Source organism: Oncorhynchus mykiss, chromosome 26 (assembly GCF_013265735.2).
Source record: "Oncorhynchus mykiss isolate Arlee chromosome 26, USDA_OmykA_1.1, whole genome shotgun sequence".
In the NCBI taxonomy this organism is placed as follows: Eukaryota; Metazoa; Chordata; class Actinopteri; order Salmoniformes; family Salmonidae; genus Oncorhynchus; species Oncorhynchus mykiss.
In genome coordinates this window covers 50521893-50547148 of record NC_048590.1, presented here as the reverse complement: position 1 = coordinate 50547148, position 25256 = coordinate 50521893, and the positions used below count along the sequence as shown (strand labels likewise).

General features: G+C 43.0%; 1 protein-coding gene and 1 long non-coding RNA gene across 2 annotated transcripts in view; one reads left to right on the top strand and one right to left on the bottom strand.

Moving 5' to 3' along the window:
* The window catches only part of LOC118944475, a 55325-nt gene extending 52256 nt beyond the window's left edge, over positions 1 to 3069 (bottom strand). The window contains exons 1-2 of the long non-coding RNA XR_005039813.1: positions 2929 to 3069; positions 2682 to 2776 (exon numbers count right to left, since the gene is read on the bottom strand). This is a non-coding gene — a long non-coding RNA (uncharacterized LOC118944475). The remainder of the gene's footprint in view (positions 1 to 2681; positions 2777 to 2928) is intronic.
* Positions 3070 to 16210: 13141 nt separating this feature from the next.
* LOC110506218 (potassium voltage-gated channel subfamily KQT member 1) overlaps positions 16211 to 25256 on the top strand; it is a 62929-nt gene continuing 53883 nt past the window's right edge. Inside the window, exons 1-2 of the mRNA XM_036963888.1 lie at positions 16211 to 16949; positions 23882 to 23972. Of these exons, the coding sequence (XP_036819783.1) occupies positions 16585 to 16949; positions 23882 to 23972 (456 nt within the window). The 5' untranslated portion in view covers positions 16211 to 16584. The remainder of the gene's footprint in view (positions 16950 to 23881; positions 23973 to 25256) is intronic.

Here is a 25256-nt window from a genome sequence, read left to right as displayed (position 1 = left end):
CAACACTGATTGACAATAAATTTCACAGGCTGTTGTGCAAATGGAATAGACAACAGGTGGAAATTATAGGCAATTAGCAAGACACCCCCAATAAAGGAGTGGTTCTGCAGGTGATAACCACAGACCACTTCTCAGTTCCTATGCTTCCTGGCTGATGTTTAGGTCACTTTTGAATGCTGGCGGTGCTTTCACTCTAGTGGTAGCATGAGGCAACCCACACAAGTGGCTCAGGTAGTGCAGCTCATCCAGGATGGCACATCAATGCGAGCTGTGGCAAGAAGGTTTGCTGTGTCTGTCAGCGTAGTGTCCAGAGCATGGAGGCGCTACCAGGCCAGTACATCAGGAGACGTGGAGGAGGCCGTAGGAGGGCAACAACCCAGCAGCAGGACCGCTACCTCCGCCTTTGTGCAAGGAGGAGCACTGCCAGAGCCCTGCAAAATGACCTCCAGCAGGCCACAAATGTGCATGTGTCTGCTCAAACGGTCAGAAACAGACTCCATGAGGGTGGTATGAGGGCCCGACATCCACAGGTGGGGGTTGTGCTTACAGCCCAACACCGTGCAGGACGTTTGGCATTTGCCAGAGAACACCAAGATTGGCAAATTCGCTACTGGCGCCCTGTGCTCTTCACAGATGAAAGCAGGTTCACACTGAACACATGTGACAGACGTGACAGTCTGGAGACGCCGTGGAGAATGTTCTGCTGCCAGCAACATCCTCCAGCATGACCGGTTTGGCGGTGGGTCAGTCATGGTGTGGGTTGGCATTTCTTTGGGGGGCCGCACAGCCCTCCATGTGCTCGCTAGAGGTAGCCTGACTGCCATTAGGTACTGAGATGAGATCCTCAGACCCCTTGTGAGACCATATGCTGGTGCGGTTGGCCCTGGGTTCCTCATAATGCAAGACAATGCTAGACCTCATGTGGCTGGAGTGTGTCAGCAGTTCCTGCAAGAGGAAGGCATTGATGCTATGGACTGGCCCGCCCGTTCCCCAGACCTGAATCCAATTGAGCACATCTGGGACATCATGTCTCGCTCCATCCACCAATGCCACGTTGCACCAAATCAAATCAATTTATATAGCCCTTCGTACATCAGCTGATATCTCAAAGTGCTGTACAGAAACCCAGCCTAAAACCCCAAACAGCAAGCAATGCAGGTGTAGAAGCACGGTGGCTAGGAAAAACTCCCTAGAAAGGCCAAAACTTAGGAAGAAACCTAGAGAGGAACCAGGCTATGTGGGGTGGCCAGTCCTCTTCTGGCTGTGCCGGGTGGAGATTATAACAGAACATGGCCAAGATGTTCAAATGTTCATAAATGACCAGCATGGTCGAATAATAATAAGGCAGAACAGTTGAAACTGGAGACTGTCCAGGAGTTGGCGGATGCTTTAGTCCAGGTCTGGGAGGAGATACCTCAGGAGACCATCCGCCACCTCATCAGGGGCATGCCCAGGCATTGTAGGGAGGTCATACAGGCACGTGGAGGCCACACACACTACTGAGCCTCATTTTGACTTGTTTTAATGACATTACATCAAAGTTGGATCAGCCTGTAGTGTGGTTTTCCACTTTAATTTTGAGTGTGACTGCAAATCCAGACCTCCATGGGTTGATAAATTTGATTTCCATTGATAATTTTTGTGTGATTTTGTTGTCAGCACATTCAACTATGTAAAGAAAAAAGTATTTAATAAGAATATTTCATTCATTCAGATCTAGGATGTGTTATTTTAGTGTTCCCTTTATTTTTTTGAGCAGCGTATACTTTAGTATCAAAAATAAAAGTAGAAGTATAAATTATTTCAAATTCCTTAGTTTAAGCAAAGCAGACAGCACCATTTTCTTGTTTTTAAAATGTACGGATAGCCAGGGGGCACACTCCAACACTCAGACATCATTAACAAAAGATGCATTTGTGTTTAGTGAGTCTACCAGATAAGAGGCTGTAGACATGACCAGGGATGTTCTCTTGATAAGTGTGTGAATTGAACCATTTTGGTCCTGCTAAGCGTTCAAAATGTAACGAGTACTTTTGTCTGTCAGGTCAAATGTTCGGAGTAAAAAGTACATTCGTTTTCTTTAGGAATGTAGTAAAGTAAAAGTTGACAAAAATATAAATAGTAAAGTAAAGTACACATACCCCCAAAAACTACTTCAGTAGTACTTTAAAGTATTTTCAATTAAGTACTTTACACCCCTGAGTATAATAGACCATATATTCTATGAAAGGGTCTCACATAAAGCAGTTAACCAAATAGCTACACAGGCTCTCTGCATTGACCATTTTGCACTAACCCTTTAGACTCGTCACATACGCTGCTGTTGTTGTTTATTACTTATCATGTTGCCTAGTCACTTTACCCCTACCTATACGTCAGTGGAGGCTGGTGACTTGATAAATAGAGGACGATGGGAGACGCGCAGTTTAGGTGGGAGACGCGCAGTATAGGTGGGAGACGAGCAGTTTAGGTGGGAGACGAGCAGTTTAGGTGGGAGACGCGCAGTATAGGTGGGAGACGAGCAGTTTAGGTGGGAGACGAGCAGTTTAGGCGCGGAACGCACAGGGACGACAAAGTGGGCTTAAGAAAATCATCAAAGACAAATGATTTTAAACTAAAGCACTTAATAAAGACATTTATAGTACCATATTGTAAGGAAGGGGAATGAGAGGGCTACTTACAGTGTTGGGAAGGGATCACAGCAGTGACTGAATGAGGGTATGAAGCATGAGTTGAGGTGTTCAGAGACTTGACTTCAGTGCAGGACAGGATTTGACTGGGAAGACAAAAAACAATAACACTACACAGTCAGACAAAATAGCTAATAATGAGTTAGTCCAAGTAAGGAGTAAAATCATTCATGTGTAATAATGTGATTGTAATTGACTCTACATACAGTAATGAGAGAAAATGGATAGAGGTACTCACAGTGCTTGGAGGGGAAACACTCAATGTGCCAGTGGATGACCGGGCACATGAGACGTGGCTTCAGTTCATGTCAGGAGAAAGTTGACAATGGCAGTAGAGTGGAGTGGTCATCACCTCTTAATCAGTGAACAGGAAGGGACTGAGCTGTAAATGGCAGAGACATTCCATTACAGCTGCACCACTGTAGGTTTGGACAGCCAGTTTCTCCATGAAGTTAAACTCAGACATCCCAAAATTCACAAAGTCAAATAGACTGAGCATCTCGCCCACTTGACACATCAAAGTATGTGACGATAACGGAAAACAAGCAAGCAGACTGGTGGCACCATACGTCCCAGAGTGGTGGGGCAATGTTTACCCCTGGGGCCCGGAGTTTTTCCTTATCTAACCTAACCAGGAAAACTCTGGACCCTATAAGGTATGACAGTGATGAATCAGTTGTAAAAAGGTTTTTCAGGTCACATGGTTTTCTATGATGGGACCGGTTTTTTTCAGGTCCCATGGTTTTAAAAAACTGAAAAAAACTCCTGGCCCTGGGGGAAGCAACTTTATACTTGTTCACATGAATCACATTCAGACATAATTAGGAGGGGGATTTCCTCTACCCAGACACAGAGACAACAATTGATAGAGAATAGAACTCTCAGGGCTGAACTTTATGCATGTTTGTATCGTGCAGGTCTATGCAACTGTAGGCCTTTAAAAAATGTACTCACATCTGTAACCACTATTATGTTGATTGATTCATTCCAGTTAATCATTTGGGATTGAAAACGTATAGACAGCCTAGCCATTTGGAATATAAACCACATTTGATCACATCCACATTTTCTCCTGACACACAAATGTACTATAAACACAATACGTTACTAATTAGTTTACCCTGACCAAATGGACAGCGCACATAGGCTGTATGCAACAGCATTTATTAGTAGTCTACCGTTGATCAGACTGAAACATTGTCTCGTTTTCATCGCATACTCCATGTCAGATCTCTAATTGTAAGGTGTAGCCTAGGCTGCTGCAACATTTATGTAACAAGCTTGTGCTTGTCCCGAGTGATTATGTGATATCATCTTTGCTAAATAAATATCGGAGGAATGTGGAAAGCCTACATGAACGCGTGCGAGAAAAAAAAGCGTCAACCTCTCTTTAATCAAATGTTTAATGTATGATACGATGGAAGCTGTCAAATCCTTCTGATTTGATTTCGACATCCCAGAAAAGACAGTCGAAAGTTCCATATGTTCAGGATGTAAAGCATCGTAACGTGCAATTACCGCTGTTAGCGGAACTTTCCCTCTTGTGGTGTCCTCTAAAAGCCTATTATTGCCTGCCCAAAAACGCAATGGTGTGGATAATCCGCTTGAGAACATCCCAATTTATTTTTACTGTCTCGTTGTGTAGTGCAGTTTGAATACGCAGACCTTCTTAACGAGCTATGCGGCTTTTTCCCAGAAGTTTAAATCTGATGTGGGCATTTATATGCTCCCTGCTTTTGTTTTGCCGTTTAGCTGAACGATCGATGTTCTTCAGGTCACTGCTTGCTGTTTGGGGTTTTAGGCTGGGTTTCTGTACAGCACGTTGAGATATCAGCTGATGTATGAAGGACTATATAAATACATTTGATTTGATTTTGATCTGTACCCACCTTTCGACTAAGGCTCAGACTTCCCAAAAAAGCAGGCTAGCAATACAGGCGGCTTGACGACAGGCTCCCTGTAACCAGCTATACTGATACCAATTGGTATTGAACGCCCTCACCTTTGCATCTGTATTAATGAAACGAATTCTCAGTTTTAATTCGCATCTTTTCCGTGTACCCCAGAGAATGAAAGGGGTTTTTCAACCAAGTCAACAAAATTGTAGGTAATGTTGGCGTCGAAAACTGCACACTGGAGCTGGCCACGTTAGCAAACTAGCTACTGCTACTAACAGGGCAAATTGAAATAAATTGCACTGACTGGGCACAAACATACATTCTAAAACCAAGAAAACAATTTTTAATCTACTTCCTCCGTCTCTTGTAATTTGAAGAAACTAATTTGAAAAAATGCTCAACTATCACTTTTCAATCTCTATCCAATAATGTCACCAAGTTTCTCAACACACAGAAACCCCAATACAACTCAACTGGTTCGTTCTCTGATCCTAATCCTATGATTGGATGAACAACATGTCAGTTTATTCTGAAAAAGCTTTGATTAGTTGGAGGTCGTCCTCCGGAAGTGGTCATAATTACCATGTATGTCTATGGAAGGGGGTGAGGCCTACAAGCCTCCTAGGTTTTATATTGAAGTCAATGTACCCAGAGGAGGACAGAAACTAGCTGTTCCCTGGCTATACCATGGCACTACCCCAGAGAGTGCTGTTGAAGTTACTATAGACTTTCATTGCTAAACAATGTCCTTTAATTATTTGGTGACATGAATATATTAGTATAGTTTCATCTAAAAATGATCACTTTTTTTAGTGTTTCACTATTTTTTATTTGTATGATATTTCAATGAGGAGGATGGTCCTCCCCTTCCTCCTCCTCTGAGGAGCCTCCACTGGTATATGTACATATCTACCTCGATTACCTCGTACCGCTGCACAGTTTTTGTAACTGTTAGGGCCCAGGCTATCCACCTATTTTTGTGACTGTTAGGGCTCAGGCTATCCACTTCTTTTTGTGACTGTTACAGTAGTTAGCCTGGATTATATCCCAGAACACATATTGCAGGATCTTGGTAAATGGTGAACCCTACAATACTGTGAACCCTACAACAGTAATACTGTTCAGTACATTAGTCAAGAACCTCTTTGTTCAAAGTAGATTTTTGTAATTTATTGAACCTTTATTTAACTAGGTTGCTAACGCTAATGTTAGCTATGTGGCTAACATTAGCTAGGCTAGGGGTTAGAGGTATGGATAGGGTTAGGAGTTAGGTTAAAGGATTAAGGTTAATGTTAATTTTTAGAGGAAGGGTTAGCTAATATGTTAAGAAGTTGCAAAGTATCCTAGCTAAAAAAAAGTAATAAGTAGTTGTAAAGTTGCTAGTTAGCTAAAATGCTAAAGTTGTCCATGATGAGGTTCGAGCTCGCAACCTTTGGGTTGGTAGACGCTCGTGTTATACGCCCGACCAAGCACCCTACTTTAGTTTTTGCCTTAAGTGACCTTGTGTCTTACAGTATTTAACCATACCTAACATAACATATCATACTAATTTGAGTGTCCCAGATTTACATGTACAATGTTACGTCTAGTCTATGAGAAATATACAAGCCTCTCCAATGACCTCACTGGCACTGCTGACACCAATGTAGTGAATTCTACAATTTCTCTTCTTAAAATCTGATTTTAAAATACCACTATTTTGGTATTTGTTTCATTAGTCCACTGCTGATACAGTCCAAAATGTTTTGCATGTCAGCGATCAAGATATAGAATTTTTGAAAAAATAGAGTAATGCGTTTTGCTGACCTACACAAATCTCTTCATGAATCTCGTGATTTTGACATCCTAATAAACAACTTCTAGGATGGTAGGTTCAAACTGATTTATAGAGCGATCGATAGAGCAGCGGAATTTAATTCAGGATGAGTCATCAGGCAAACTTTAACCCTAACACTAACCACACTGTTGCCGAGCATAGCATTGAATGCAAGGGAAGCCAGGGAAGCCAGCGAGCATTTGGTCTCAACTGATAAAAAATGATAAAATAATAACCAATCAGTGTTGAGCTAAACTGGGTGAGCTCAGCTGTAAATGGTCCTGGCGCACCAAAACAAAGTGTCAAGGGAAGCCCGTTTGGATTTGGCTCAGACCAATCAAATCACATCAAGCCAGATGTCATTGACAGAAAACTTGAATTGTTGCATCTTGTTGTGTCGTTGTCCTTCGGTGGCTAGCTAGCTAGCTAAAAGCGTTCATTTTCCTAAATTTGCCATGGATGGAGATAGGGATTTGGAATTGTGCTATTACCGTTCAAAAGTTTGGGGTTACTTAGAAATTACCTTGTTTTTGAAAGAAAAGCAAAAAAAATTGTCCATTAATTAAAATAACATGAAATTGATTAGAAATACAGTGTAGACATTGTTAATGTTGTAAATGACTGTTGTAGCTGAAAATGTTTTTTTGCAAAGAAAAAGCCATATCTCAGACTGGCCAATAAAAAGAAAAGATTAAGATGGGCAAAAGAACACAGACACTGGACAGAGGAGCTCTGCCTAGAAGGCCAGCATCCCGGATTCTCCTCTTCACTGTTGACGTTGAGACTGGTGTTTTGCGGGTACTATTTAATGAAGCTGCCAGTTGAGGACTTATGCGGTGTCTGTTTCTCAAACTAGACACTCTAATGTACTTGTCCTATTGCTCAGTTGTGCACCGGGTCCTCCCACTCCTCTTTCTATTCTGGTTAGAGACAGTTTGCGCTGTTCTGTGAAGGGAGGAGTACACAGCGTTGTACGAGATCTTCAGTTTCTTGGCAATTTCTTGCATGGAATAGCCTTCATTTCTCAGAACAAGAATAGACTGACGAGTTTCAGAAGAAAGGTCTTTGTTCTGGCCATATTTTAATGGACATAAAATGTGCTTTTCTTTCAAAAACAAGGACATTTCTAAGTGACCCCAAACGTTTGAATGGTAATGTAATTCTCTGTACTGGCCAATGATCATAACGGCGATTCTGGTCCAACCATAAATTCATACATTGTGCTCCTGGCCTGAGAGGATGGAAGTTCAACATGTAGATCGATGTAGTAACGTTAGCCAGCTGGCCTGGCGCATCGTTGCCCATGAAAGGAAGTTAAGCTAACAAGCAAGCATTTTAGCCAGGTAGCCTAGGACAACAAAAACTGAAAGAGTGTACTGAATGATATGATTTAGAGTTATAGACCGTTTCAGAAACATTAAAGAGGAGGATGGCATGGGAGGTTCACTACAAAATAGGGTGAGTCAACATGTTTTTTCCACTTGCTTGCTTGCGCACGCACACACACACACACACACACACACACACACACACACACACACACACACACACACACACACACACACACACACACCAGTACCATGGACAGCCACATTATATTTAGCTTACTTTGATAGGACTAAATCACTTTTAGTTGCCACTGTATTAGACTAAGCACAGGTGATTAGATGATGTTGAAATGGTGCTGGAATAGTGGAGGCAAAGCCTGTTTTCTTTGTGACTTGCGGTATCTCTTCATGGTTCTAAATCAATAGTTGTTTAGAAATGTCAGAAACATTACCTTGCTTGACCATGCAGTAGGTCAGTAAAGGGTTGCTCTCCGGTTTTATGATAAAACAATGTTGTGGTTGAATCTATTCTTATTGTCTCTGCCTTTAGGCCTATTTATCACAGTGGCAAGGCATATGTAGCCTAGTGATTAGATCGTTGGGCCAGTAACTGAAAGGTTGCTGGATCGAATACCCGAGCTGAGAAGGTAAAAAAAAATCTGTCATTCTGCCACTGAGCAAGGCAGTTAACCCACTGTTCCCCAGGGACCGAAGACGTGGATGTCTATTAAGCAGCTCCCCGCACCTCTCTGATTCAGAGGGGTTGGGTTAAATGGGGAAGACACATTTCAGTTGAATGCATTCATTTGTACTACTGACTAGGTATCCCCCTTTCCCTATGAACTAACAGGTTATAGAGCAAACAACGCAATTATTGTAACTTGGCTTCCCGGTGATTTTACCCACGCATCGCTACTGGAACCATGTAATAGGTTGTGCTGAGATATTAACAAAAACGTTTGTTATTTTTCGGTTTATAAACAACTAATTGACTGACATCAGTTAATTTATTTGAATTCCATTTCATTCTGGGTTTTTTTCTGGGAGCTCAATGTCCAGTTTCTGTAGAGATAAATTAGATCGAACCTGAACTGTGCGATGTAGTAGGGAGTTGCAGTTTTCAACCGGCCAATATTCTACGTAGTTTAACGCAGAAAACATGGTAATTAACTATAATGACCATAATCCATTGCGTGCACGCTTAAACTTGTCTGGTCTGTGCGGAGCATGCGATCGAGAGGGGTAGAAAGCAGTTTCTTCACGAGTCTGAAAATACATGATCTAAGTGATTGATAGCAGAGTATGTGAGTGGAGCGGAGCTGGAGCGGACCGTGCCCAATTTGACTGGAGCACTGAGCGAGATTCCCAAAGGCTGGAGCACTGAGCGAGATTCCCAAAGGATGGAGCGTTGGTCTTCTCGCCCGCTCTAATTTCGCTCCTACAGCGCTCACTTCACGAGCGCAGGGCGTGCCCGGCCCAGCGTGCATTTGTAGGCTACTTGTGTGCTGCTACAGCCCCTTGCTTTAGCTACTGTCATGGAGTTCACTAAATATTTTCATAAAGAAACTGATAAAACACCCAGGTGTTAAATCAAGGTGACTTACAAAGATGAGGACCAAGAGCAAGAGAGGGAGTGTGGTGATGTAGTGTCCCCAACTAAAGAATCATTGTGGAATCTGAAAAGACACATATCCCTAAAGAATGGTAAAAACAAAAAAATCAAGTCAAATTTTATTTGTCACATGCATGTGAAATTCTTACTTACAAGCCCTCAACCAACAATGCAGTTTTAACTAAATATATATTAAAAAATAATAATAATTTAACACAATAAAATAATTATAATGAGGCTATATACAGGGGGTACCGGTACCGAGTCAATGTGCAGAGGTACACGTTAGAAGAGGTAATTTGTACATGTACTGTAGTAGGGGTAAAGTACCTATGCATAAATAATAAGCAGCGAGTAACAGCAGTGTAAAAACAAAGGGGGGTCAATGTAAATAGTCCGGTGGCCATTTGATTAATTGTTCAGCAATCTTATGGCTTGCTGCTTTTCGAGGATCTGGGGACCCAGGCCAAATCTGTTCAGTGTCCTGAGGGAGAAAAGGCATTTCTTGGTGTGTTTGGACCATGGTAGTTTGTTGGTGATGTGGACACCAAGGAACTTGAAACTCTCGACCCGCTCCACTACAGCCCGTCGATGTGAATGGGGGCGTGTTCGGCACTCCTTTTCCTGTAGTCCACGATCAGTTCCTTTGTTTCACATTAAGGGAGAGGTTGTTGTCCTGGCACCACACTGCCAGTTCTCTGACCTCCTCCCTGTAGGCTGTCTCATCGTTGTCGGTGATCAGGCCTACCACTGTTGTGTCCTCAGCAAACTTAATGATGGTGTTGGAGTTGGGTTTGGTCACACAGTTGTAGGTGAACAGCGGCTACAAGAGCTGACTAAGCACGCACCCCTAAAGGGCTCCCCATGTTGAGGATCAGCGTGGCAGATGTGTTGTTGCCTACCCTTACCACCTGGGGGCAGCCCGTCAGGAAGTCCAGGATCCAGTTGAAGAGGGAGGTGTTTAGTCCTCGTGTCCTTAGCTTAGTGATGAGCTTTGTGGCCACTATGGGGTTTAACACTGAGCTATAGTCAATGAATACCATTCTCACGTAGGTGTTCCTTTTGTCCAAGTGGGAAAGGGCAGTGTGGAGTGCGATTGAGCTTGCGTCATCTGTGGATCTGTTGGGGCTGTATGCGAATTGGAGTGGGTCTTGGGTTCCGGGATGATGGTGTTGATGTGATCCGTGACCAGCCTTTCAAAGCACTTCATGGCTACAGACGTGAGTGCTACGGGGCGGTAGTCATTTCGGCAGGTTACCTTTGCTTTGTTGGGCACAGGGACTATGGTGGTCAGCTTGAAACATGTAGGTATGACAGACTCAGTCAGAGAGAGGTTGAAAATGTCAGTGAAGACACTTGCCAGTTGGTCCACGCATGGTCTGAGTACACGACCTGGTAATCCATCTGGCCCCGCGGCGTTGTGAATGCTCACATCGGCTATGGAGAGAGTGATAGCACAGTCATCCGAAACAGCTAGTATGCTTCAGTGTTGCTAGCTGCATGCTTCAGTGTTGCTAGAATCGAAGCGAGCATAAAAGGCATTTAGCCTGTCTGGTAGGCTTACATCACTGGGTGGCAGGGTAGCCTAGTGGTTAGAGTGTTGGACTAGTAATCAAAAGATTGCAAGTTCGTATCCCCGAGCTGACAAGGTACAAATCTGTTGTTCAGTTAACCCACTGTTCCTTAAGGTTTTTAGGCAAAATAACCCAATCAAAATGGAAATCTCCTTGAAAGTTGGAATATGCCAGGCCACAATAAATGGTCCATTGTATAGATAACAGAACAAAAATGAAGGAAACGTTTAAGAGATCTGATTTTTTGTTTATAAATACTGTACTTTGCTACATAGACACCACATCTTCTAAGCGTCCGGATTAGGTTCCCGCTCCTTGAAAGCGGCAGCTGTACCCTAGGCCGTCATTGAAAATAAGAATTTGTTCTTAACTGACTTGCCTAGTAAACTTAAAAAATAAAAATGGGCAGCTCGTGGCTGGTTTTCTCTTTGTAGTATGTAATAGTTTTCAAGCCCTGCCACATCCGACGAGCGTCGGAGCCGGTGTAGTAGCATTCAATCTTCGTCCTGTACTGATGGTTTGGCAGGATTTCTTCTAAGCGTCCGGATTAGGTTCCCGCTCCTTGAAAGCGGCAGCTGTACCCTTTAGCTCAGTGCGGATGTTGCCTGTAATCCATGGCTTCTGTCGGGGATATGTACTGTGGGGAAGACGTCTTCGATGCACTTATTGATGATGCTGGTGACTGAGGTGGTGTACTCCTCAATGCCATTGGCTGAATCCCGGAACATATTCCAGTCTGTGGTGTACTTACTATGTGCACATGCTAAAAGAAAGAAATTAAGTGGGTATATAACAAGGTGTGTCATTGTAGCAAAGTACAGTATTTATAAACAAAAAATCAGATCTCTTAAAATCAGATCTCTTATAAACGTTTCCTTCATTTTTGTTCTGTTATCTATACAATAGGCCATTGATTGTGGCCTGGCATATTCCCATGTTCAAGGAGATTTCTGTTTTGATTGGGTTATTTTGCCTAAAAACCTTTAGGTCTACCTATAGAGAAAATAAAATAAACTCTGGATCCCTGCCCAGACTGGCAAGAGTCAAAGGGTGTTTAGCATTCCCAGTGGCTCTGCAAGCACAGAGAAGATATTCTCCCCTGCTGGCCTGCTCTCCAGGCACTGAATCCACACTGGTGTTTCTAGAAATGAATTCAATGACACTGTTGACTGAGCCTAATAAGGCATTTTTAGTTTAATTTCTATTTAATTCTAAGTAAGTATATTTGCAATTGATTGACTATAATAATTGAATACAACAAAATGTTGTTAAAATTCTGAGCGCTTAATGTCACTGTCACGACTTCAGCCGAAGTCGGTCCCTCTCCTTGTTCGTACGGCGTTCTGTGGTCGATGTCACCGGTCTTCTAGCCATCGCCGCTCCACCTTTCATTTTCCATTTGTTTTGTCTTGTTTTCCTGCACACCTGGTTTACATATCCTCATAATTACTATGTGTATTTAGCCCTCTGTTCCCTCCATGTCTGTGTGGGGTATTGTTTATTGTCAGGTTGGTTCGTTTCCGGCTGGTTTGCGCCGGGTTTTGTTTTGTACCCGTGCTTTATGGCAGCCAGTACTTTGTACTGGGTTGTTGTACTTTGTACTGGGTTGTTGTACTTTGTACTGGGTTGTTGTACTTTGTGCTGGGTTGTTGTACTTTGTACTGGGTTGTTGTACTTTGTACTGGGTTGTTGTACTTTGTGCTGGGTTGTTGTACTTTGTACTGGGTTGTTGTGCTGGGTTGTTGTACTTTGTACTGGGTTGTTGTGCTGGGTTGTTGTACTTTGTACTGGGTTGTTGTACTTTGTGCTGGGTTGTTGTACTTTGTACTGGGTTGTTGTACTTTGTGCTGGGTTGTTGTACTTTGTACTGGGTTGTTGTACTTTGTGCTGGGTTGTTGTACTTTGTACTGGGTTGTTGTGCTGGGTTGTTGTACTTTGTACTGGGTTGTTGTACTTTGTGCTGGGTTGTTGTACTTTGTACTGGGTTGTTGTACTTTGTGCTGGGTTGTTGTACTTTGTGCTGGGTTGTTGTACTTTGTACTGGGTTGTTGTACTTTGTACTGGGTTGTTGTACTTTGTACTGGGTTGTTGTACTTTGTACTGGGTTGTTGTACTATGTACTGGGTTGTTGTACTTTGTACTGGGTTGTTGTACTTTGTACTGGGTTGTTGTACTTTGTACTGGGTTGTTGTACTTTGTGCTGGGTTGTTGTACTATGTACTGGGTTGTTGTACTTTGTACTGGGTTGTTGTACTTTGTGCTGGGTTGTTGTACTTTGTACTGGGTTGTTGTACTTTGTACTGGGTTGTTGTACTATGTACTGGGTTGTTGTACTTTGTACTGGGTTGTTGTACTTTGTACTGGGTTGTTGTACTTTGTACTGGGTTGTTGTACTTTGTGCTGGGTTGTTGTACTATGTACTGGGTTGTTGTACTTTGTACTGGGTTGTTGTACTTTGTGCTGGGTTGTTGTACTATGTACTGGGTTGTTGTACTTTGTACCTCCATATCCGGCTTCTTCAACTGCGGGATCGTCTGAGACAAGCCACCTGGACAGCTGATGAAACTGTGGGTTTGCACAAATGAAGAATTTCTGCACAAACTGTAGGCTATAGCCTTGAAACAATTGAAATAATATAGCCTAAATAATTCATATTATTAGGCTCCCTGTCTGGGTCCTGACCTATTTAAAGTGTTTCTATGATGTTAACTATGACATAGAGACTATTTGAAATGATGAGAACTTCTTACATTCACCTTTTCCTGTTAATTATAATACTTTTCATTCAAATCATATGGTTTGGTTTCAATACTTCAAAACCCAAATGTTAGGTCCAGGTAGTCACAACAATAGATGGGTGTTGGTTAAATGGTAGGTCCAGGAAGTCACAACAATAGATGGGTGTTGGTTAAATGGTATGTCCAGGTAGTCACAACAATAGATGGGTGTTGGTTAAATGGTATGTCCAGGAAGTCACAACAATAGATGGGTCTTGGTTAAACTGTTATTTTAATGAATGGAGCAAATTTGGGGTGGCAGTTTTTTGGAGGGATTTGAAGCGCAAGAGCGGTGAGCAACCGTTCAACTCCGCTCACATACTGTGATTGATAGTTGGTATTCAGCAATCATGAAATTATACCTTATTTACACTGAACAAAAATGTAAAACGCAACATGTAAAGTGTTGGTCCCATGTTTCATGAGCTGAAATAAAATATCTCAGAAGTTTTCCATGCGCACAAAAAGCATATTTAAAAATATATATATATGTATATCCCTGTTAGTCAGCATTTCTCTTTTGCCAAGATAATCCATCCACCTGACAGGTGTGGCATATCAAGAAGCTGATTAAACAGCATGATCTTTACATAGGTGCACCTTGTGCGGCAGACAATAAAATGCCACTCTATTAGTTTGCCACACAACACAATGCCACAGATGTCTCAAGTTTTGAGGGAGCACGCAATTGGCTTACTGACTGCAGGAATGTGCACCAGAGCTGTTGCCAGATAATTTAATTTGAATTTCTCTACCATAAGCCACCTCCAAAATCGTTTTAGAGAATTTGGCAGTACGTCCAACCGGCCTCACAACCGTAGACCACGTGTAACTATGCCAGCCCAGGACCTCCATATCCGGCTTCTTCAACTGCGGGATCGTCTGAGACCAGCCACCTGGACAGCTGATGAAACTGTGGGTTTGCACAACTGAAGAATTTCTGCACAAACTGTCAGAAACTGTCTCAGGGAAGCTCATTTGCATGCTTGTCGTCCTCACAAGGGTCTTGATCTGACTGCAGTTTGGAGTTGTAATCCTACTTCAATGGGCAAATGCTCACCTTCGATGGCCATTGGCACGCTGGGGAATTGTGCTCTTTACGGATGAATCCCGGTATTAACTGTACCGGGCCGATAATGCATGTCGCAAGGATCTGTCCATAATTCCTGGAAGCTGAAAATGTCCCAGTTCTTCCATGATCTGCATACTCGCCAGACATGTCACCCATTGACCATGTTTGGGATGCTCTGGATCAACGTGTACGACAGCGTGTTCCAATTCCAGCCAATATCCAGCAATTTTTCACAGTCCTTAAAAGGAGAGGGACAACATTACACATGCCACAATCAACAGCCTGATCAACTATATGTGAAGGAGATGTGTCGGGCTGCATGAGGCAAATTGTGGTCACACCAGATACTGACTGGTTTTCTGATCCACGCCCCTATCTTTTTTTTAAAAAGATATCTGTGACCAACAGATGCATATCTGTATTCCCAGTCATGTGAAATCTATAGATTAAGGCCTTATGCATTTATTTAAATTGTATGTAACTCAGTAAAATCTTTGAAATTGTTGCATGATGCTTTTATATTTTTGTTCGGTGTACTTTGAAGAACTAATAAAATAGTTATTTTGTTAGACAGAATAGGCAGCAGCTCTACAGAGATGAGATGTCTTGGAATGAAATAATAAAGTCATCAAATAAAACATATTTCATGAAGGTAACGTAATGTGAATAAATGATGGTTAGAAAGTGATAAACAGTAATGGGCAGTGACAACCATCATGGGACTTTTATTCTTTGTTTTATTCTGTGTTACAGCATTCAACCAACATAATGCGTAGTGCATTTAATATATTTTTAAAAAATGATCGAAACCGAACCATAATTATTTTTTAAATAATCGAACCGAAACTGAACCGACATTAAAAAGCACAAATCGCTCAGCACTAGCAGTAGGCTAGTGCTCTCTCACATTCAGGTCATCAGGTAAGGTAGGTTAATGTGTACCTGACAACAGAATCTGTCATCACTAGAACGCCACATTACTTTTCTCAATTAAAACCCTTGTATAAGGCAAGCAAACCAGTGTCCCTCGTTCACTATCAAGGATGGTCAAGGTCATTTAAATGAATTCCGCATTGTAACTTTACACAGAGACAGTCAAGCATGGTATTGTTACTTATGTTACCATTACAGGACACATAAACTGCCAGTAGGGTATGGTATGCTTTCGTGGAGTTAATTGGTAAAGAGATGGGAAGAGCGTGTTGGAGAGAGAGAGAGATAACGAAAGAGGGAGGGGGAGAGAGAGAGATAACGAAAGAGAGAGGGGGAGAGAGAGAGATAATGAAAGAGAGGGTGGGAGAGAGAGATAACGAAAGAGGGGGGGAGAGAGAGAGATAATGAAAGAGAGGGGGGAGAGAGCAAGAGAGAGGGAGAGCGAGCGAGCTAGGGGGAGAGCGAGCGAGAAAGAGTGTGTGCTGTTGTTCTATGCTGTTTTGAGGGGTCAACACTCACCAACTCAACACTCACAGCTGCAAATTATTGTTGTTCAATGCTGCCCAGAGGGCACTGCCTCCCCCTTTGTGCGATCAAGCGCGAAACAAGCACGCACAAGTAAGTCAACTGATGATAAGTAGTAGTCTAACCGTCCAGCAACAGGTAGGGACATTTCTTCCGTAATTTAACATGTGTCGGATACTTGCTCTACCAATGTAAGCTATTATAATAGGCAAGGCAGCGGCTTTAGTACGGTTTTTGTTGTTGTTTTTTTTCGCGCACCGCATGCAGGCTCTGTTTTATCCCACTTCATTTATCCGCCAAGTCCGCAATACGCGGAGACTAAAGCGTGTGTCCGTCCCATTGATGAGAAAACAAACAGCATGTCATCTCCAGACAAGACAACCCAAAGGAATGAAGTCCTGAATAACATACGGAGGTCCTCGATGGTGGCGGGACATGGGAGAAAACAGACGGAGTTTGAGATGTCACAAGCCGCGTCAGCCTCACAACCTGGAGCGCTTATTTCTAACAACAGGTTTCTGTGTGACGCCGAGGGCATCACCATTCACACAACTGTCACTCGACCGTCGGTGTCTCACCTACCCGGGCTCAATCTGAACCCCCGGATGTCCGTATACAGCACAACTCGTCAAGTTACCGTCAGCCGTGCTTACATTCAAGGACGCGCTTATAACTTTCTGGAAAGACCATCTGGGTGGAAATGCTTCGTGTATCACTTCTCGGTGTGAGTGTTTATAATGAATAACGTTGATATAACAAATAACACAATACTTGCATTTGTCAACCATGCCAAGTGCTTTGTGGGCGTTTTGCCAAATGATTCAAAGCAGTTCAAGGGCATGACACTAGGCTATCCTTTTGATTATTTCTAGTAGTCCTAACACAATACTTTACACGTGATTAACGGTACAATTATGTTACTGAATTACACTATATGCTATAACATTGAGGCTATATGTAGACGTATACAGCTGAACAAACTCCCTTCAGTATTTAATGAACAACATCGGGGCACTGGCGTCAGACTGCTATTATGTAGTATTGACCGTTTTGTCTGAACGTGGCATTTCTGCCAATCTCCATGGTCTGGTTTCCTGGACACATATTAAGCCTATGACTGGTCTAAAAATACTGTATATTTCAATGGAGATTCTCAGTTTAGCAGACTTTTTAGTCCAGGGGAAACCAGCCCTATATCATCATGTTGTCCAGGGGAAACCAGCCCTATATCATCATGTTGCCCAGGGGAAACCAGCCCTATATCATCATGTTGCCCAGGGGAAACCAGCCCTATATCATCACGTTGCCCAGGGGAAACCAGCCCTATATCATCATGTTGTCCAGGGGAAACCAGCCCTATATCATCATGTTGTCCAGGGGAAACCAGCCCTATATCATCATGTTGTCCAGGGGAAACCAGCCCTATATCATCATGTTGTCCAGGGGAAACTAGCCCTATATCATCATGTTGCCCAGGGGAAACCAGCCCTACATCATCATGTTGTCCAGGGGAAACTAGCCCTATATCATCATGGTGTCCTGAGGAAACCAGCCCTATATCATCATGTTGCCCCGGGGAAACCAGCCCTATATCATCATGTTGTCCAGGGGAAACTAGCCCTATATCATCATGGTGTCCTGAGGAAACCAGCCCTATATCATCATGTTGCCCAGGGGAAACCAGCCCTATATCATAGAATGTTGTCCAGGGACGTGGGCATACTGTTAGTGTTTCGGGGGCCTGATCTCTGGCTGAGGAATGTTCAGTCTGAAGACCAACCCCCAGTGCTCAGTATCTCCTCTCACTGGAGTTGATAGCAGGCAGCTAAACTTGGCAGGCTGGCTGCTTAGAGAGCAGTAGCCTGATACTGCCACTCCATGACCTGCTGGTGAGGGATGGGGGATGCCTGATGCAGGCTGGCTGCTTTGGGTGAGCCTGATGCATCAGGGCAGAGATAGTCCTGATGCATCAGGGCAGAGATGGTCCTGATGCATCAGGGCAGAGATGGTCCTGATGCATCAGGGCAGAGATGGTCCTGATGCATCAGGGCAGAGATGGTCCTGATGCATCAGGGCAGAGATGGTCCTGATGCATCAGGGCAGAGATGGTCCTGATGCATCAGGGCAGAGATGGTCCTGATGCATCAGGGCAGAGATGGTCCTGATGCATCAGGGCAGAGATAGACCTGTTAGCACTGGATACCAATGGACCACCACTACAAATGCCCCCTTGTTTCTGCAAATGTTGCCTACTAAATAACTACTTAATAGATTCATTTGTATTTAGGCAGCATTTTCCTCACCTGTTTAGGAGGCCAATCACAGCACTGTCCTAATTGTGACATATCAGATGTTAAGAGTCTGGACAGTTGGGTTCTGACTTTCTAAGTAACTTTACAAAGCCAAAACCATCTTAACAAAGGTAATGTCTAGCGTTCCAATGAGGGTGCAAGGTAAACCCTTTCCTTTTTTACACTAAACACTTGTCTTTTCTTACTACCACTGGCTTGCTGATAGCTGCTTTAACGAGGGAAGTATTTACTATAGCTAGGTGTCCATCCAATTGGCGACAGTTTTTCATGCGACTATTCTAAAACCCTAATTTTCCCACCCACATATGTGTTTCCATCAAATTGACTTGTGTCAGATAAAAAGGCTGTGCGTGACGACGTAGTGCACATAAACATACCCTTTCGCGGTTAAATTCCATGTACGGAATAAAAAAATAAAATTACATTGATTTCCATCGCATTTTCAACTGTTATAGTTTTCTCACAACAAAATGTTGCGTTATGTAGAGACTGTGCCCACTCTAGTATTGGCACGGTGTGCTCTAGCCAACAGCGCGCAGATACGCATATCCGACATTACACGATGAGATTATTATAGACAAAAGAGCAAGATTATTTTTATTTGTCAAATGGCAGCTAAGCATCGATGATCATGTCATCAGAATAAGACCTTTTTTATTTTTGGAGCATCAAACTCATCACCTTGCACTTTCACCAACCTGTGAAGTTTTTTCCTAATGTATTTCATCTGTAGCCTAATACAAAGCCTGCTTTCCCGACGAGTCGTAGTGGGAGGACCACACAACATGTCATCGTGTGACTCAAAGTTTACGTTGATATTATGGTTATTATATCAATATTTGCACATAAAAGCGTTTCCAATGAAATTTCTCGCATAAGAATTCATTTTACCGACACAAAAAGATCCCACCTTGTCTATTTTTTTTGTTCTTGTTAACTTTTGGAAAGTATACATAATTGTTTTCTGTTTCCATGTCATTCCTGGAATGACTTTAATTGTTTTAAAAACCCGAAATGTACTTTACTTACATGAAAAGGTTGGATGGAAACCTGGTTTATAACTGTGATATGTGGTTGTCTCACCTAGCTACCTTGAGATGAATGCACCAACTTTAAGTCACTCTGGGTACTAGTGTCTGCTGAATAACTCAAATGTAATGTTAATGTTATTTCATTGTTGTGTAACTATAAGAGTGGGAGGCAGGAATGAACATTGGCTTATCACTGACCCAGAGTGAGCGCTCCAGACAGAGTGCTATCAGGACTGCAGGACCTCCCCCACAAGAGAGAGAGTGTGTGTGTGTGTGTGTGTGTGTGTGTGTGTGTGTGTGTGTGTGTGTTTGTGTGTGTGTGTGTGTGTGTGTGTGTTTGCATGGTTGAATAGTTCTGTTACACCATGACCTCTGTAGTGTTGGCATGTTGCCTCAAGCTATGTGCTTGTGCTACTTACTGTATGCTGTTTACAATGCTTCCATTGATAATGACATGGCAACATTCTGTTGGATACCTACATTTACTTTCAGATCCTGAGATCATGACGTTCACAATGATTAAGCTACATAACAGGGAGACTGAGACCCTACACAGTGACACTGCCACGTGAAACTTTCACCTTGTCCCTTCGCTCCACAAGCCAGCCGCCTATGACGTCACAAGTCAACCTGCCTTAGATGTGTTCTAGTGCCTGATAGTAAAACCTCATGATGTGATTACCTGTACACAGTGCTGCTGTCTACCCCTTTCTGCTCAGTCCTGCTACCCCCTGCAGACGCAGTAGACTGGAAGAGATCCTGCCCATCAATAATACATGGAGCTTGGAGACGTGATGCTTACAGTATTGTGTAGAGCTCAATAGGGCCCACACATGTTATTTGTATTTATTAAGGATCCCCATTAGTTCCTGCCAAGGCAGCATTTACTCTTCCTGGGGTTTATTATGGACCCCCATTAGTTCCTGCCAAGGCAGCAGCTACTCTTTCTGGGGGTTATTATGGACCCCCATTAGTTCCTGCCAAGGCAGCAGCTACTCTTTCTGGGGGTTATTATGGATCCCCATTAGTTCCTGCCAAGGCAGCAGCTACTCTTCCTGTGGGTTATTATGGATCCCCATTAGTTCCTGCCAAGGCAGGAGCTACTCTTCCTGTGGGTTATTATGGATCCCCATTAGTTCCTGCCAAGTTCCTGCCTGGGGTCCAGCAACATTAAGGCAGTTATATACAATTACAAATATTACATGACATTACATTTCTTAACACTTTTCACAATGCATTGTGTGTGCCCTCAGGCCACTACTCTACTACCACATATCTACAATACAACATCCATGTGTTCGTGTGTGTAGAGTGCTTGTGTTAGCATGTGTGTGTCTTTACAGTCCCAGCTATTCCATAAGGTTCTATCTGTTTTTTTAAATTATTCTACTTGCATCAATTACCTGATGTGGAATAGAGTTCCATGTAGCCATGGCTCCATGTAGTACTGTGTCTCTCCCATAGTCTGTTCTGGACAGTGGATCCCTCTTCTTCTCTGTTCTACTGTCTGCTTCACAGTGGATCCCTCTTCTTCTCTGTTCTACTGGCTGCTTCACAGTGGATCCCTCTTCTTCTCTGTTCTACTGGCTGCTTCACAGTGGATCCCTCTTCTTCTCCGTTCTACTGGCTGCTGCACAGTGGATCCCTCTTCTCTGTTCTACTGGCTGCTTCACAGTGGATCCCTCTTCTTCTCTGTTCTACTGTCTGCTTCACAGTGGATCCCTCTTCTTCTCTGTTCTACTGGCTGCTTCACAGTGGATCCCTCTTCTTCTCTGTTCTACTGGCTGCTTCACAGTGGATCCCTCTTCTTCTCCGTTCTACTGGCTGCTGCACAGTGGATCCCTCTTCTCTGTTCTACTGGCTGCTTCACAGTGGATCCCTCTTCTTCTCCGTTCTACTGGCTGCTGCACAGTGGATCCCTCTTCTCTGTTCTACTGGCTGCTTCACAGTGGATCCCTCTTCTTCTCTGTTTTACTGTCTGCTTCACAGTGGATCCCTCTTCTTCTCTGTTCTACTGGCTGCTTCACAGTGGATCCCTCTTCTTCTCTGTTCTACTGTCTGCTTCACAGTGGATCCCTCTTATTCTCTGTTCTACTGGCTGCTTCACAGTGGATCCCCTTCTTCTCTGTTTTACTGGCTGCTGCACAGTGGATCCCTCTTCTTCTCTGTTCTACTGGCTGCTGCACAGTGGATCCCTCTTCTTCTCTGTTCTACTGGCTGCTGCACAGTGGATCCCTCTTCTTCTCTGTTTTACTGGCTGCTTCACAGTGGATCCTTCTTCTTCTCTGTTTTACTGGCTGCTGCACAGTGGATCCTTCTTCTTCTCTGTTCTATGTGTGGTGGTGAGGTGGTTGGATTCCAGACCAGTCATCAGTAAGCACACCAGACATAAGGGGATAAGGGCCTCAATGGAACAAACACTAACCGCAAACAAAACAGCAACCCCTCTCCCTACAGATGTAGGACCTTAATTTGATAACTCTTTTGTTGTAGATAATTTTCCTGCACTGCAGGAAATGCAAACCAGTAGTGTATTTGAGTTTTAAAAAGGCTTCTAAAGTTTGTAATTTCCACTTTGAAATTTCAGACTTGATTTGCCCTAACGAAAAATGTATCAACCCCGACAAAAATGTCCATTAATTGTAATCCACATAATAATTCACATTTCCTGTTGCTGCAGGATTATTTTCCTGCTGTAGCAAACTGGCTCAAATTAAGATCCTACATCTGTAGTTTTGCTATAGGTTCATACGGTAGGTCTATCATTACTATCTGGCCACTGGTGTAGACCTACACAAACTGCTGGATATCATCTCAATAGGATTCCCATTGACTGAGGGAAAGTCAACTTGTCAAGGGGTGGAAATTGGCATTTACAACGTCATCTGCATTGTGTCTGGCTCAGTAGTGTTGTAGCAGCTTGTAGCCTTATCTTGTACAAAGAAAAGCATTTTATCTCTTGAGGACTCAGTGGTCTGATTGTTGGTTCAGTTGGAAAAATAACGTATGACCTTGAGATCAAAGAGAATGACAGGATGTTGTTGTCCTTTCAGAATGTCAGGGGTTGGCACGATAGTGGTATTAGAATGTGTGGATGTGTATTTGTGTGTGTGTGTGTGTGTGTGTGTGTGTGTGTGTGTGTGTGTGTAGAATGTCGTTATGTTTGGTGTGAAGTAGGTGTGTTTGATCTGGTGACATATCTTTGGAACACCATCTACTGTGAGGCTGTGTTGAAGTACAGTAACGTCAGAGTCCACGTCAGTTGAGGCCTGAGTTCAGCTGAGGTAGCTACTCTCCTGGCTACAGGCCCACGGCTCTACCCTGTTAGCACACTGCACGGCACGCACAGAGAAACTGACTCCACAGTCAAACACACCTAGTGGCTCATGAAGGATAGATACTGTACATCATGTCGGTTTATGACTGAGAAAAAAACCACTCAAAGTGGGTTAACACCCTGAGTGTTTTAAATCATAGTTCTCAGATTAGTGGGTTAACACCATGAGTGGTTTAAGTCATAGTTCTCAGATTAAAGTGGGTTAACACCCTGAGTGTTTTAAATCATAGTTCTCAGATTAAAGTGGGTTAACACCCTGATTGTTTTAAATCATAGTTCTCAGATTAGTGGGTTAACGCCCTGAGTGTTTTAAATCATAGTTCTCAGATTAGTGGGTTAACACCATGAGTGTTTTAAATCATAGTTCTCAGATTAAAGTGGGTTAACACCCTGAGTGTTTTAAATCATAGTTCTCAGATTAAAGTGGGTTAACACCCTGAGTGTTTTAAATCATAGTTCTCAGATTAAAGTGGGTTAACACCCTGAGTGTTTTAAATCATAGTTCTCAGATTAAAGTGGGTTAACACCCTGAGTGTTTTAAATCATAGTTCTCAGATTAAAGTGGGTTAACACCCTGAGTGTTTTAAATCATAGTTCTCAGTTTATTAAAGTGGGTTAACACCCTGATTGTTTTAAATCATAGTTCTCAGATTGAAGTGGGTTAACACCCTGAGTGTTTTAAGTCATAGTTCTCAGATTAAAGTGGGTTAACACCCTGAGTGTTTTAAATCATAGTTCTCAGATTAAAGTGGGTTAACACCCTGATTGTTTTAAGTAATAGCTCTGAATTTAAAGTGGGTTAAAACCATGAGTGTTTTAAATCATAGTTCTCAGCTTTAAAGCTCCAATATGTAACTTTTGGGGGCGTCTGTGTATTCTCTTCACTGCTTTCAATCATTTCCCACATACTCTGCGTTGTTTTATATACCTCTCCACGTCTTACATAAAGTGATTTGATTATTGTTCTGTCCTGCAGGTTCCTCATCGTGCTCGCCTGTCTAATCCTCAGTGTGCTCTCTACTATAGGGCAGTACCAGGCTCTGGCACATGGCACTCTCTTCTGGGTGGTGAGTTCTTATATTATTATATACTCTACTATAGGGCAGTACCAGGCTCTGACACTCTCTTCTGGGTGGTGAGTTCTTATATTATCATATACTCTACTATAGGGCAGTACCAGGCTCTGACACTCTCTTCTGGGTGGTGAGTTCTTATATTATTATATACTCTACTATAGGGCAGTAACAGGCTCTGGCACTCTCTTCTGGGTGGTGAGTTGAGTTATTATATACTCTACTATAGGGCAGTACCAGGCTCTGACACTCTCTTCTGGGTGGTGAGTTATTATATACTCTACTATAGGGCAGTACCAGGCTCTGACACTCTCTTCTGGGTGGTGAGTTATTATATACTCTACTATAGGGCAGTACCAGGCTCTGACACTCTCTTCTGGGTGGTGAGTTCTTATATTATTATATACTCTACTATAGGGCAGTACCAGACTCTGACACTCTCTTCTGGGTGGTGAGTTATTATATACTCTACTATAAGGCAGTACCAGGCTCTGACACTCTCTTCTGGGTGGTGAGTTATTATATACTCTACTATAAGGCAGTACCAGGCTCTGGCACTCTCTTCTGGGTGATGAGTTATTATATACTCTACTATAGGGCAGTACCAGGCTCTGACACTCTCTTCTGGGTGGTGAGTTATTATATACTCTACTATAGGGCAGTACCAGGCTCTGGCACTCTCTTCTGGGTGGTGAGTTCTTATATTATATAACACTCTACTATAGGGCAGTACCAGGCTCTGGCACTCTCTTCTGGGTGGTGAGTTATTATATACTCTACTATAGGGCAGTACCAGGCTCTGACACTCTCTTCTGGGTGGTGAGTTATTATATACTCTACTATAGGGCAGTACCAGGCTCTGACACTCTCTTCTGGGTGGTGAGTTATTATATACTCTACTATAGGGCAGTACCAGGCTCTGGCACTCTCTTCTGGGTGGTGAGGTCTTATATTATATAATACTCTACTATAGGGCAGTACCAGGCTCTGACACTCTCTTCTGGGTGGTGAGTTCTTATATTATATAATACTCTACTATAGGGCAGGACCAGGCTCTAACACTCTCTTCTGGGTGGTGAGTTATTATATACTCTACTATAGGGCAGTACCAGGCTCTGACACTCTCTTCTGGGTGGTGAGTTATTATATACTCTACTATAGCTCTACTATAGGGCAGTACCAGGCTCTGGCATATGGCACTCTCTTCTGGGTGGTGAGTTCTTATATTATTATATACTCTACTATAGGGCAGTACCAGGCTCTGACACTCTCTTCTGG